This window comes from Tupaia chinensis, unplaced genomic scaffold, assembly GCF_000334495.1.
Source record: "Tupaia chinensis unplaced genomic scaffold, TupChi_1.0 Scaffold000020_1, whole genome shotgun sequence".
Classification (NCBI taxonomy): Eukaryota; Metazoa; Chordata; class Mammalia; order Scandentia; family Tupaiidae; genus Tupaia; species Tupaia belangeri.
The window spans coordinates 180,329-194,862 of NW_006159450.1; the positions used below are offsets into that span (position 1 = coordinate 180,329).

The 14,534-nt window shown below is 51.5% G+C and overlaps 1 protein-coding gene across 1 annotated transcript in view; it reads left to right on the top strand.

Annotated features, from left to right (window-relative positions):
• Positions 1-14,534, top strand: part of AHRR (aryl hydrocarbon receptor repressor) — a 90,150-nt gene that overhangs the window by 16,034 nt on the left and 59,582 nt on the right. Inside the window, exon 3 of the mRNA XM_014586281.2 lies at positions 478-659. Within this exon, the coding sequence (XP_014441767.1) occupies positions 478-659 (182 nt within the window). The remainder of the gene's footprint in view (positions 1-477; positions 660-14,534) is intronic.

The following is a 14,534-nucleotide window of genomic DNA, read 5'->3' on the forward strand; positions in this document are numbered from 1 at the left end:
CAAGGAGCCGCACCTGAGCCCCTCCCAGTCCTTGTGAAGAGGGCCAGTCACGGCTCTACGGGCCATGGGCCACGAGATTGTGCGAGCTCCCTGCTGTGCAGTCATGGTGGGCGCTCATGCTGACACGGGTAGGGTCTTGTCCTAGAACACGCTCTATTTGTTCCAACACTGAGGAGCCCCCAGGGAGGCCCAGTGAGGGCAGCAGTTTCCACCCACAGTTTTCCTGTCCCCTGGCAGCCTGGGCCTTCAGGGAGCCGAAGCACAGAGACCAAGAAACATGCCAGAGTCACACAGCGGGCGCCCGGCCCTGCCCCTGCCTCTGAGCGCAGGTCTGGGCTCTGCCTGCACACTAGTTCCTGCTGCCTCTGCACTTCCAGCTTCTCCGGGATGCACGAGTCTTGACTTGGTGGCTGTGGGATTGGGAATGGGCGCCTGGTGGGGCTCCGAGTCCCACCTGACAGAGGTGATGTCCTACAGGAGGCCTGCTGTGGGGACAGAGAAGTCAAACCCTTCCAAGCGGCACCGGGACCGCCTCAACGCAGAGCTGGACCACCTGGCCAGCCTGCTGCCCTTCCCCCCCGATGTCATCTCCAAGCTGGATAAGCTGTCCGTCCTGCGCCTCAGCGTCAGCTACCTCCGGGTGAAGAGCTTTTTCCAAGGTAGGACTCACACCTGGCCCTGTCGGGTCCCTTGGGTGTTGCTGGGGTCCTGCTGGGTCCAGCTGTCATCAGGCCTGGCCCCGTGCTCTCCCCCATCGAGCTAGACCCCACGGATGACAGTGCCGGGCCCTTGGCTGGGGCCGATAGGCTTCCGCTGGCTTTGCCCCTGGGTCCTGGGGTCAGGAAACCAGTGCAGCTCTGGTGGGAGGGCCAGGGCTGGCCCTTGCTGCCCGGCTCACTGGGGTACCCCCCAGCCCAGGGCACCAGGGCATGGAAGAGCAGTTCTGGAGGAGGTCGAGTTCTGCGGCTCACCAGGCTTCTGGGTGTCAGCGCCCACCCTGTGCCACACCAGGAGGTCTGCAAGGCCAGCGTGCTGGCGAGGGCTCCCTCCGCACTGCAGACTGGGTGAGTCCCAGCGAGCACAGGTCCTGGGATGTCGTAGCGTTTGCAGTGGGTGAAACAGCAGGCCTCCCATTCCCCGTGTGTCCTCCTTTCTCATGGGAGCACTTCAAGCCCTATGTTTTAGAGGACACCGCGAAAGTTTCCTGGATCTGTTTGCACTGTTAGTTAGAATAAAGTCAGGCTGGAAAACGTGGGTCTTTATCCATAGTCTTGACTCAGACATGGATGAGCGAAAGTCATGTCTGGGTGGGACATGACTGCGGTGTTCCCACCTCGAAGGGTGACAGCAGCCTGAACTCGAGCTGTGGTTTTAGATGGACTTTTGTGCATTTTGAAGATAGGCTTCACTTAATTTTATTTATTTGGATTTTGTACAAAGCAAAGGTGGAAACAGCATTTTTAAGTTTTAAAACTCCTCTGCTTCTCTCTCCTGTGGGTGACTATCAAGGTGGAGGTTTCCCATGTCTAGATTTTACTGCTCATGATGGGGAGAACTCAAGGTAACGAGACAAGGGAGGCAGGGGTAGACGGCCTCCCACTGCCTGCAGCTTAGAAGGCCCAGGGCAGGGCCTGGGAACCACATCGGCCATGCCCTCGGGCAGGGAGCCCCAGCTCAGAACCTGGGATGTGGAGCCCTGAGCACGGAAGGGTGCCTGGCATGGTCAGCTCACCCTCTCTGGGTGGGCTCCTTGGAGGCAGCTGCCTCTGTCCACTCCCTGTGGTCAGTGGGACCTGGGAAGGAAGGTGCCTGGGAGTGGAAAGCCTTGGGCACTGATGGCCAAGGGCCCATGGTCTGCCCAGACGGGCACATGGAGCGTGTCCACCCTGTGACTCACTGGATGGACACGTCAGTCGGCAAACAGATGTGTGTTTTGTAGCTGTGGAGAGGACTGATGGGGGTGGAGGATGCTATCTCAAAAAGCAAAACAAAGCAGGACGGCAGAGAAGAAAGCGCAGCTGAGTCTCAGTGGAGACCGTGAGCCTTTTCCTGCCCTCCCTCTGCTCTTCACTTGCCCCATGGCCGTGGCTGTGGCTGTGGCCATGGCCGTGGCCCTCTCAGGACTGTTGGATCCCTGGCAGTCCCTGCATCCCACTGAGACTGGGTCCACAAGTGCCTGTGCCCCCCTTGTAGCCCCCGCCTGCGCTGGTCCTTCCCCAGCTCCATGGCCTGGACAGGCATGTCTACTCCATCACACTGCAGGTGCAGCCAGCGCAGCAGCTGGGACCTCCCGGTGCACCCTGGGGTCCCACGCTCGGGAGCAGCCCATCAGAAGTTAAGTGCTCCTTAAGCCTATAAACGTTGTTGTAAACCCAGAGCTAAAGCTGAACCATGCCAACTTCCGTTTTTCCCTCAACGATGCTTGTTATGCTTCAAATGATTGCGTGTCAGCCTGAGTTCTCCCCAGAACTCACGTCACGGGTTTCCAGAGCTGTGAGGCAGTAGCGCCTGTCGTCTGAGCCGCCCGCACAGCGGTGCTGTGCTGTAAGCAACTGGGAAGATGCGATTTTGGTACTGAGACGTGGGTGCGGCTGGGACAGGTACCAAGAGTATGGACGTGGCTTTGGAACTGGGCGGCGGGTGCTGGTTGGAAGAGTCCTGAGGCGCGTGCTAGGAAGAGTCACGGTTTCTGCGAGGGGCTGTCAGGGTTAGTGTGGACATCAAAGGCAACTTAGTCTCAGAAAAGAGAGGGGCTGTAGAGAGGCCTCTGCAGTCTGGGAGAGTGTGCGGGGCGTCAGGGACAGAACATTGGTAGAAACACGTATGTTAAAGGTGATTCTGCAAGGACTCCAACAGAAAGGAGGGGCATGTTCTTGTGAACGGGAGGAATCGGGAGCCAGCTGGTGGTTAAGGCAGCTGGATCCCACATGGCCAGCTGCATGATTTGCCTGAGTTCTCCCCAGAACTCACGTCACGGGTTTCCAGAGCTGTGAGGCAGTAGCGCCTGTCGTCTGAGCCGCCCGCACAGCGGTGCTGTGCTGTAAGCAACTGGGAAGATGCGATTTTGGTACTGAGACGTGGGTGCGGCTGGGACAGGTACCAAGAGTATGGACGTGGCTTTGGAACTGGGCGGCGGGTGCTGGTTGGAAGAGTCCTGAGGCGCGTGCTAGGAAGAGTCACGGTTTCTGCGAGGGGCTGTCAGGGTTAGTGTGGACATCAAAGGCAACTTAGTCTCAGAAAAGAGAGGGGCTGTAGAGAGGCCTCTGCAGTCTGGGAGAGTGTGCGGGGCGTCAGGGACAGAACATTGGTAGAAACACGTATGTTAAAGGTGATTCTGCAAGGACTCCAACAGAAAGGAGGGGCATGTTCTTGTGAACGGGAGGAATCGGGAGCCAGCTGGTGGTTAAGGCAGCTGGATCCCACATGGCCAGCTGCATGATTTGAGTCCCAGACCTGGCAGCTTGTAAAACACAGTAGGTGCATATGTGTGCGTGCCCAAAACCTTGAGAGGAGAGGAGGAGAAGTATTGCCGGCCTGGCCACCTCCGGGAGGTGGGGGTGTGCGTTCTCACCTTCCTGTTCTCTCTCAGTCTCTGGAAGGCACGTGCGCCCTACAGCAAATTAAATAATAAACAAGTAAAAAACAATGAACTGGAGGAATGGTGATCCTTATAAAGTAACCAAGAACTTGGCTTAACTATGGCCTCGTGTTTTGTGAAAAGAACTTGTGAGTGATGAAATTAGACTCTAGTTACAGTAAAATAAATGCAAGAGGAGAGAGAAAAATGGAAGAGATGGTCTGGACAGAGAGAAAAAGGACTATCCCTATTCCAAAGTGGAGAGGCGTGTTCTGGAGACAACGAAGGTACGAATGGGTCAGAACAGCCTCCTGATGGACCAGCAGTTAGCGTAATGGCTATGTCGCTGGACTCCCACGTAGTCGACCGCAGTGCGAGTCCCAGACTCGGTGGCTTAAACTCACGCCAGGCGCGTGTGCGTGCGTGCCCAAGATCCCGAGAGGAGAATGGAGGAGAAGGGATTGCGGCGTGGCCATCCCCCCTGGGGGGTGATTTCTCGCTTTCTGTCTCTCCGTCTCTCTCTGTCTGTCTGGCGAGCACATGCGCCTTACAGCAAAAACTTCTCCAAATAAATAAATGAATAAATAAAAATTAAAAAAGAAAAGAAGAACAACCACCTGATAAAGAAGCGGCGTGGTGTGAACCATGGGTTTAATCAGCTACCTCAGGAGCCAGGGGTAAAGGTGGGATCATGCCAGCAGAAATACTGCCAGTCTGGGCCGAAGGCAGCAGGAGGGGAAGGTCCAACTTCAGCTGCCGACATGCCTTGTCACTCGAGAGGGAGGGGGAATGGCCCCGCAGGTGCCCCAGAGGCTGCCACTCCCACACGAGGGAGGCAAAGTTGATTTCTTCGTGGTTTTAGAGGGAGGGGTCAGGAAGCCACCCAGAGGGCGGTGGGGTGTCACTGCCACCCCAGCAGGCCTGATAGTGGAGCCCTGAGCACAAGAGGGTTATTCTTGGGCCTCAAGATCTCACCGGATTTGCCTTACTAGGTCTGAGACCAGCTTGGGACCCATCTCCCTTCTCCCTCTGGTCTCTCCCTCCTGAGGTGAGAACTCTGTCCTGGCCTGTCTGCCATCTCCTCCAGAAGCACTTACCTGGTCACACAGGTTCAAGCTAAGGGCAGCTCTACCTCAGGCTGCATCGAACCTGAGTCTCACCCATGTCTGACTTTGAGGATGTTAAGATAAAACCTTGGCTTTTGATTGTAGAGTCAGTGCTGGAATGAGTTAAGACTTTGGGGCTGTTGGGACGGAGTGAGTGTATTTGATGTGAAGAATGAGTTTTGTGGGGCCGGGGCAGCAGGTTGCCGTGGTGTTTCTCCACCTCAGGCCCATGTCGGATCCCTCACCCCGGTTCGGCTTTATTCAGAGATGGAGTCCCTAAGGAGTGATGCGGTGAAGTGAGCCCATGACGCAGGGGCTCTGGGCGGAGAGGGTTGGCAAAGACACAGAGAGACTTAAGGGAGCTTGCTCTGTCCACAAGCACCGAAGAAGCCATGCGAGGACGCAGTGAGGGGGTGTTACCGAACTCCAATCAGGTCCGCTTGCCCAAGCGCTATAAAACCAAGCCATAGGCACATGGTGTGATGAAGGAAAGCGCAAAGCAAGGAGAGTGGGCAGCTCATGCTGAAAAGACCCGGTCTCCCCGAGATGTTCCCCACATGCGTTTTTAAGGACAGAAATTAGGGGCAGAGGTCCCAGGTGCATGATCAGTTCAGTGATTGGTTCAAGAGGGTGTGATCATCGGGAACCAGCAGTTAGTGTAATGGCTATGTCGCTGGACTCCCACGTAGTCAACCACGGTTCGCGTCCTGGACCCGGTGGCTTAGAACTCACGCGGGGCGCGTGTGCGTGCATGCCTGGGATCCCGAGAGGAGAATGGAGGAGAAGGGATTGCAGCGTGACCATCCCCCCTGGGGGGTGATTTCTCACTTTCTGTCTCTATGTCTCTCTCTGTCTGGCGAGCGCACACGCCCTATAGCGAAAACCTCTCAAAAAAATAAAAAATTAAAAAGAGGGCGTGATCATCTCATGGGCATTCTTGATTGGTGAGGCCTTAGATGATCAAATTCTCTTCAGGTGTCTGGAACCGTTCAGCCTGGAGTCTCTGAGCTCACAACCAGCAGTTTCCAGCCATAAAACATCTTATATATTGAAGTGAAAATCGTCTTTCCTGTAAGTGAGAGCTTGAGGTCAAATGGCCCTCACTCATGGCCCATGGTGGTCATTATCATAACCAAAGTCTGAAGACTGACTCCTTCCTCCGGGCCATTACAGTGTAAATGGACTTTATATTTCAGGAACCCTAGAAAATACATGAGGGGGTCCTGGCTCGGTTTCAGAGGTGGCTGTCTACCAGCCAAGACCAGCGCCTTTGCCAGAAACCGAGTTTGCTGACACTTGGTTGTGGCCTTCCTGGCCTCCAGAACTCAGAGGAAGTGAGTTTCTGTGGCTCGCGTCACCCTGCGACAGCATTCTCAGCACGAGGACAGCCCTTTGGCTTGGCAGGGCCTTGGGAAGTCCGTTTTCTTTGTGTGTGAACGTGGGGCTCGTACCACCAAGGACATGGGCTCGGCTGCACTGCTCAGTGACTTCCCCTGCCCTCTTGCCCCACCACGGGCTCGGCCGCTCCACTTGGGAGCATTTCCAGAACCCACACTGCTCTCGGGCATTTCGGGTACTGCCTTGTACTTGGGGCCAGAGAAGGACAGACAGCTGGCCTTGCCTTGGCTCTTATGGCCACCCCTGCCTCTGGTCCAGGCCCTTGAGAAGTGGGTCCCCAAACACCATCATATGTAAAGATCAGTCTTAATTATTCTAGGAGTCGATCTTATTTTTCTTACCTCCTTAGTTGCTTCTAAAGGATAAATCTGGCCAAGAAGAAGGGCAGAGCCCTGCTCGTGCCTAGGCCTCTCTTCTACTCCTCCTTGGGTGCTTGGTCTCCCCAGAACACCTGAAGGAGCAACTGACATTCAACAGAAAACAACTTTGATTTCTTCCATGCCTGTCCCAGAAGAGCTGGTGGGCAGACTTCCCCTCTGCCCTTGGAAGAAGCAGGATAGCCCAGGACTTTCTGGTCCCTTCTAGGTAATTCAGTTCTCAGGCATGCAACCCAACAGGCTGGACCAGGGACTGGTGTAAGTCCAGAGACACCGCTGAAACTTGAAACTCTCCATGTGCCTCCGCATGACCCTCATGGCAGGAGGGGCTGGGGGAAGGTCAAGTCGCCTCTCTGCTTGGCCTCCCCACCTGGTAGCTTTAGCCTCTCAGTTAAGGGATCAGCAAGAGGAAGGAGAGGCGAGGGACAGAGGGGTGGAGGGGTCTACACGGCTGGTGAAGTCTCGTGGTTTCCTAGGGTGTCCTCTGATAAACTGACCAACACAAGTGACCCATCACTACCTGGTCCCTTACTCTTGTCGATGGAAAATAACCAACTCTAAAAATTATTCATTAATAATTAATGCAGTTTATTTCCAAGCAGAATGTGAGTGACCTAGGCCTGGAGAGGAGGCATACATGCCTTTCTCAGGGTGGTAACGTACAGGGGTTTCTTTCATTTGATATTTTTAGATTGACAGACAAAATTAGTGAAGAAATTTCCATTGGTCTGGCCCAAAGAGGTGGGGCATGTGGGGGGGGGTGCTGCTTGTAGGTTATAGGTAGGTTCCACAATTTCTAGGCTGGTGATTAGAAGGGAAGATGTGTCCTGGGAAGAGATTCGTAAAGAAATGCTTAATCTACATCTCTAGGAAAGGGAAATTCTGTGTCTTGGGAACAGGCTAGCAAAAGAATGTACAGTAATTGGTTGAATATACATCTCAAAGATACTATGCTAAGGACAGGATGCAGGAAGAATCCTGTTAAATGGAAAAATGGTCTGTTAATGTTTGTGGGCGTGACCCCAACTCACCCTGCCAGGCCCTCTGGAAAGGACTTTGGAAAAAGTAGGAAAAAGCGGTCAGACTTCTGTCCACACACTTGACTCCTTCTTTAGCTCTGGTGTGTTTTTCAGGGCTTTGCTCTCCTGTCTACAGACACCTCTCCAAGCAGGGTTTAAGGTGTCCCCAGGCTGGTTCAGGCACACCGCCTCCCCAGGCCCTTAGGAAGCATGTACTTGAGTTGACAGCTGTCCCGTATGCAGCCCAGTTGCCCACTGGGGGCTCCAGGAGTTGTTTGCCTTTTAGGTTTCTCAAGTATAAGGTGGACACCAGCCTGGGGCCCTCCAGCCGCAGAGAGCCCACCGCAGGCCCTCTGGAGATTCTTGCAAAGCCCCGTCCCTGTGTGCAAACGAGGTGGAAGCCTCTACCTCCCTCATTGTGCAGGGGGGAGTGGGTGGGACTGAGAGCACAGCCTGTCCAAGGATACCCCTCTTGGTGCTGGGCCCTCCTCCCACAGGCTTCTGACTTGGCCACCCAGAGGCCCTTGGGCATGGAATCAGTTGGCCAGTGTTCTCTTGGGCCATGTTTAAAAGTCAAATGGAAAGACCCCACATTTGCATCCAGTTATAGTGCACTTTAAGAAGAGCCACAGGGACCTTTTCATCTCCAGCCGTGCCGGTCTAGTCTGTCCTTCTGCCAAAACAGCCATGAATGCAGGACAAGGTATCTCAGACCTGTCACATATACTGATGAGTTGACAGAAATTCAGGTGCGCTCAGAAACCAAAAACTGAGTGAAGCTGAGAACCCAGAGGATGTGTTTCATGCAGAAGGAAGAGAACTCCTGGTGGAAGTCTGCAGGTGGAAGAAGGATGAGGCTCAGGAAGGCAGCAACTGCGTAAAGTCCTTGTAAATGCTGTAACACGGTGATGGTGTATATGTGAAAACAAGGACCGAGAAATAAGTGCTTGGTCATAATAGCACCGTGAAGAGGGTATTGAGTAAGAGTTCTAAGAGTCTTGTATTAACTGAGGACTGATGATCTAATTTATAGCATTTCTAAGACAGACATCAAGACAATCGAATGGGTTTAACTTTCAAAATAATGGAAAGAAAAAGGTAGAATGAGAACATGTAATCGGTCAAAAGGAGAAGACAAGAGAGGAGGGAAAAAAGACACAAATGGAGAACACAAAAGCCTACATATGTCAGTGATTTAGAAAATGCAGGGGGACGGGACATGCTGGCACAAGACGAGCTGGGTCCCACGTGCCTCTGCAGAGAGCTCCCTAGGCTCTGAGAGTACAGGGAGGGAAGACTGAAGGCCCACGTCCCCAGTGGAGGGAATACTGCCTAAAAGAGGGCTGAGTCCCTTGTTCCTGTCAGAAAGTGACTTTGGGGAAAAGCATTGCTGGAGAGAGGGAGAGCCATTATATAATTAAGCAATTCATAGTCAAGCAGATAAAAGAACCTGAATTCGGGGCTGGCAGGTGGCATGGTGGTTAAGGATGCTGGATTCCCATATGGCCGACCATGGTTTGAGTCCCAGACCTGGCAGCTTGCTTTCTCACTTTCCCTCTCTCTTGTTCTCTCACTTTGTCCTCTCTGGTCATATTAAAAATAAATAAATAAATAAATAAGGTTAAATGAAATAATTCTTTAAAAAAAATCTGAATTCGTGTGCTTCCTAACATAGCCTCGAATCCATAAAACAAGTATTGACAGAACTACAAGAGGGAATAAATAAATTTATCATCAGAGAAAGAGATTTATTAATGATTCAGTGTCTAATAGAACAAATAAATAAAAGTCAGTAAATATTATAGAGTTGAACAAGCAAAAATAAAAAGATTAGTCTAATGTACATATTGAAAGCATTATACTCCAACTGTAAAACTGATATCTCTTTTTTTTTGGAGAGGTTTTTGCTATAGGGTGTGTGATCTCGCCAGACAGACAGAGACAGAGAGACAGAAAATGAGAAATCACCCCCCAGGGGGGATGGCCACGCCACAATCCCTTCTCCTCCATTCTCCTCTCGGGATCTTGGGCGGGCACGCACGCACACGCGCCTGGCGTGAGTTTAAGCCACTGGGTCCGGGATGCAAACCGTGGTCGACTACATGGGCGTCCAGCGACATAGCCATTACGCTAACTGCTGGTCCCAGAACTGATATCTTTTTAATTCCAAATGGAACTGATACATATATTAAAAGCTTACTGGTCAGAAATTTTTAAAAGACAAAGTCAAGGAATTCATGGTGGGACTGCAATGTAAATAAGCTGGAAACTGCGAACAAAAAGATGGCCTGATGGGGCCAGTAGGTGGCGTGATGGTTAAGGTGCTGGACTACCACATGGCTGACCACAGTTCGAATCCTGGACACAGTGGCTTGTGTGTGGGTGCCCAAAATCCCAGGAGGAGTGGGGAAGAGAAGGAATTGCAGCATGGCCATCCGCTCACAGAGGGATTTCTCACTTTCCTTCTCATTGTCTCTCTCTAGCGAGAGCACACACCATATGGAAAAGCCAAAACAAACAAACAAAAAGACTTAAAAACCTCCTTATTTGGAAATGAACACACCTGTAAATAACTCATAGGTCAAAGAGGAAAACATGGTATAATTTACACATCAAACTGCAGGGTATAGCCAAGAAAACTCTTACGCATAGTAACGTTAATTACTATATATAAACGAAGAAAAGCTGAAAATTAATGAGCTAAACATTCAATTTAGTAGTTTTGATAAAGAACAGTAAAATAAGCACAAAGAATATAAGGAAATAAAGAGAAGGGATGAGTGGACATTAAAAAGCTAGTGGAGAAATGGAACTAGAATGAGTTTATTCTGAGCTCACCGTGGAGCGGGTGTGCCTTTTCACACCTAGACTCCTGTGTGGCAGGAACAGCCGTGCACAGACTCAGGGCCTTTCCACGCACACTGGCCGTCATTTGACGAGTGATCATGAAGGTATCGTGGAAGCCCCTCTCTCCCTGGGATGATGAGCGCGTGTTCCAGTCTACACGTGAGGTTGTTTAATGACTCCATTGGCAGAGCTGGGCTGGGGCCACCCCCTTACCAGGAGCGAGGAGACTGGCCAGGCAGTAAGACACCATTGCTGTTTGTTTTTCCTTAGTGGGAAGGGAAGGGTAAGGAAGGGCTCAGAGGGAGTTTGGTACATGGGATTGTTGGGCGTAATTGGCACTTGCAGGCACCCCCTTTAGAGACCGTAAGGCTATTTAAAAGGAAGATCTACTCAATCAAGGTAAGCTCTTTGAGAAAAGAGTGAGTTTATTTTGATGCAAAACATTTCGATTCATGTGTGACGGGTCATGGACATCATTTCTGTGCCCTTATTTTTTTTTTTTGGATAACTGTTTATTTAACTTTTTTAGAATTATTTAGTTGATTCCATTTATTATTATTATTTTTAAATTTGACCAGAAACAGAGAGAGAGAGGGAAAGCGAGAAAGCAAGCCGCCAGGTCTGGGACTCGAACTCTGATCAGTCATATGGGAATCTAGCTCCTTTAATCACCATGCCACTGGCTGGCCCCAATTACTATTATTATTTTTTAATTTGACCAGAGAGAGAGAATAGAAAGAGGGTAAGTGAAAAAGCAAGCCTCCAGGTCTGGGACTTGAACTCCGGTCAGCCACATCAGAGTCCAGCACCTTAACCCCCATGCCGTCTACTGGTCCTCCCCCAGAGCACTGGTGAACAGGAAGGAAACACATAATAGACTTCTCCATTTCCATGTATGTATGCCAACTTTACTCCGGGCTATAAGTCTTGTTCCCTTAGTTTCTGCTGCAGCCCCCTTCTGGTCCAGGAGCGCTTGGCTCCTTTTCTGGGAGGGTAGTTGGACATGGCAGCTCCTGTGTGGGCTAATCCTACACGAGCCCTGTGAGGATGACACAGTATCCTGGGTCCTTGTTCACCTGAGCATGCTCTGTGACCAGGGACTCTACAGCCACACCCTCACACCTAGGGTTACTTCCAGAGTTTGTAAGCATAAACCCAGACTCGTTTGGAGTCAAGACCCATGTCCAGCCCCACCCTCCGCCTGGGCACACCTGCCAACTGCACCATTGCGAGGATGGAATGGGACTCGTTGCTTCTGTAAAGTGGCATCTTTCAGATATTTGGTGGCTTTTTGAATGTGCAAGCCCTTGGTGGCCTGAGCAGATTCATGGGTTCTTAGGTGAACTGAGGATCAGAGATCTCAATTTGCATGGTTCTGGGGGCTCTTTGGGTCAAGAGAGTAGCAGGCCCTTTCAGAGATACCTCGGGCTGCTTACAGGAAGAGTCAATAGAGTTCTCTCAGAATGGTAAGCTTTACAAAGACCTGCTGAGCCTGAGCAAGGAAAAGGAGTGAACAGTTTTAGGGATCTAAAGGGAATACAGTATAGATGCTGCACATCTTTAAAAGTAAGTGGAGACATTGGGACCAGCAGTTGGCATAATGGCTGTGTAGCTGAACTCCCATGTAGTCAACCGTGGTTTGAGTCCTGGACCCGGTGGCTTAAACTCACAATGGGCACATGTGTGTGTGTGCCCAAGATCCTGAGAAGAGAATGGAGGAGAAGGGATTGCGGTGTTGCCATCCCCCCGGGGGGTGATTTCTTGCTTTCTGTCTCTCTGGCTCTCTCTGTCTTTCTGGCAAGCGCACGCACCCTATAGCAAAAAAAAAAAAAAAAACTAGCAAAAAAAAAAGTAAGTGGAGACATAATGAACTGATGAATGCCGATAAATATGAAGTCAGAAAATATGATGAATAAATTTCTAGAAAATATAGCTTATTAAAATGAACTCAGGCAGAGACAGAAATCCAGATCGTCAGATGACTATTAAAGACGCTGAACCAGTAACTTTAAGTCTTTCCACAGAGAAAATCTAGGCCCAGAGAACTTTAGAGTGATTTATACCAAATCTCATGGGGAGATAACGCCATCTCAACCCGAGGTCTGTGGTGTTGGGCTGGAGCTGGAGGAATCCATAGGAACGCACGGCTGTTGTGTTTGAGGACAGACATGGGTATGTGTGGAAATGCCCAGGGGTGGGCAGGGAGCAGGGGCTGCCTGGCTGTGAGCACCCTCAGCTGCGTTCTGGGTCTGACCATAAACGGGAGGGATGGGTGCCACAAGGGTGTGTGCGAGTGTGAGCATGTGAGTGTGCGAAGGTGTACGTAGACGCCATGCATGAGTGCGTGTGGACGCCGTGCGAGTGTGAGAGTGCTGTGTCCTAGGGGAGAATCCGAGGCCAAGTGTGAGCAACATCGCTTGGACAGGCTGCTGGACCCAGTGCAGGTGCTGGAGGAGTAGGCACGAGGGGGCGCCCCTGGGCGAGGGTGTGGGTGCGGAGTGTCCTCTTCCAAACTGCCTTGTTCCTGCCTGGGGGAACGGGGAGCAGAGGGATTAAAATACCACAGCCCCACAGCGATGAGATCAGGAGTGGAAATAACCAGGTTCACCCAATACACAGGACGTCTGGAGTTGGAGCAGTCCAGGTGTAAGTCGTATCGAGTTGTTGCACTTTTCTATAGAAAGAATTCCCAGATTTTTGAAAGTGCTCCAGGGAGCTTTAGAAATTTCACACTTCCCAGGCTCAGGGAGCCACACACATGCAGCCCTTGAGCTGGTGGCCCCGGCAGGGGCAGCCCGCTGTCTGATGTGTCCCTCTGATGAGAAGAACCTGCTCCCAGGCACTTTTTGCGGTCTGACAACGGGGAGCCGCACGTGTCTACGCCCTTGCTTTAAATGCCATCTTATCCGAAAAAAAAAAAAAAAAACTAGCAAAAAAAAAAGTAAGTGGAGACATAATGAACTGATGAATGCCGATAAATATGAAGTCAGAAAATATGATGAATAAATTTCTAGAAAATATAGCTTATTAAAATGAACTCAGGCAGAGACAGAAATCCAGATCGTCAGATGACTATTAAAGACGCTGAACCAGTAACTTTAAGTCTTTCCACAGAGAAAATCTAGGCCCAGAGAACTTTAGAGTGATTTATACCAAATCTCATGGGGAGATAACGCCATCTCAACCCGAGGTCTGTGGTGTTGGGCTGGAGCTGGAGGAATCCATAGGAACGCACGGCTGTTGTGTTTGAGGACAGACATGGGTATGTGTGGAAATGCCCAGGGGTGGGCAGGGAGCAGGGGCTGCCTGGCTGTGAGCACCCTCAGCTGCGTTCTGGGTCTGACCATAAACGGGAGGGATGGGTGCCACAAGGGTGTGTGCGAGTGTGAGCATGTGAGTGTGCGAAGGTGTACGTAGACGCCATGCATGAGTGCGTGTGGACGCCGTGCGAGTGTGAGAGTGCTGTGTCCTAGGGGAGAATCCGAGGCCAAGTGTGAGCAACATCGCTTGGACAGGCTGCTGGACCCAGTGCAGGTGCTGGAGGAGTAGGCACGAGGGGGCGCCCCTGGGCGAGGGTGTGGGTGCGGAGTGTCCTCTTCCAAACTGCCTTGTTCCTGCCTGGGGGAACGGGGAGCAGAGGGATTAAAATACCACAGCCCCACAGCGATGAGATCAGGAGTGGAAATAACCAGGTTCACCCAATACACAGGACGTCTGGAGTTGGAGCAGTCCAGGTGTAAGTCGTATCGAGTTGTTGCACTTTTCTATAGAAAGAATTCCCAGATTTTTGAAAGTGCTCCAGGGAGCTTTAGAAATTTCACACTTCCCAGGCTCAGGGAGCCACACACATGCAGCCCTTGAGCTGGTGGCCCCGGCAGGGGCAGCCCGCTGTCTGATGTGTCCCTCTGATGAGAAGAACCTGCTCCCAGGCACTTTTTGCGGTCTGACAACGGGGAGCCGCACGTGTCTACGCCCTTGCTTTAAATGCCATCTTATCCGAAAATAGCTCTTTGGGGGAAAAGAATATTTCTGTACACATTGCACATCCATTTTTTTTTTTTTGAGAGATTTTTCCCGGTGGGGCGCTTGCGCCCGCCAGACAGACAGAGAGAGACATAGAGACAGAAAGTGAGAAATCACCCCCCAGGGGGGATGGTCACGCCGCAATCCCTTCTCCTCCATTCTCCTCTCGGGATCTTGGGCACGCACG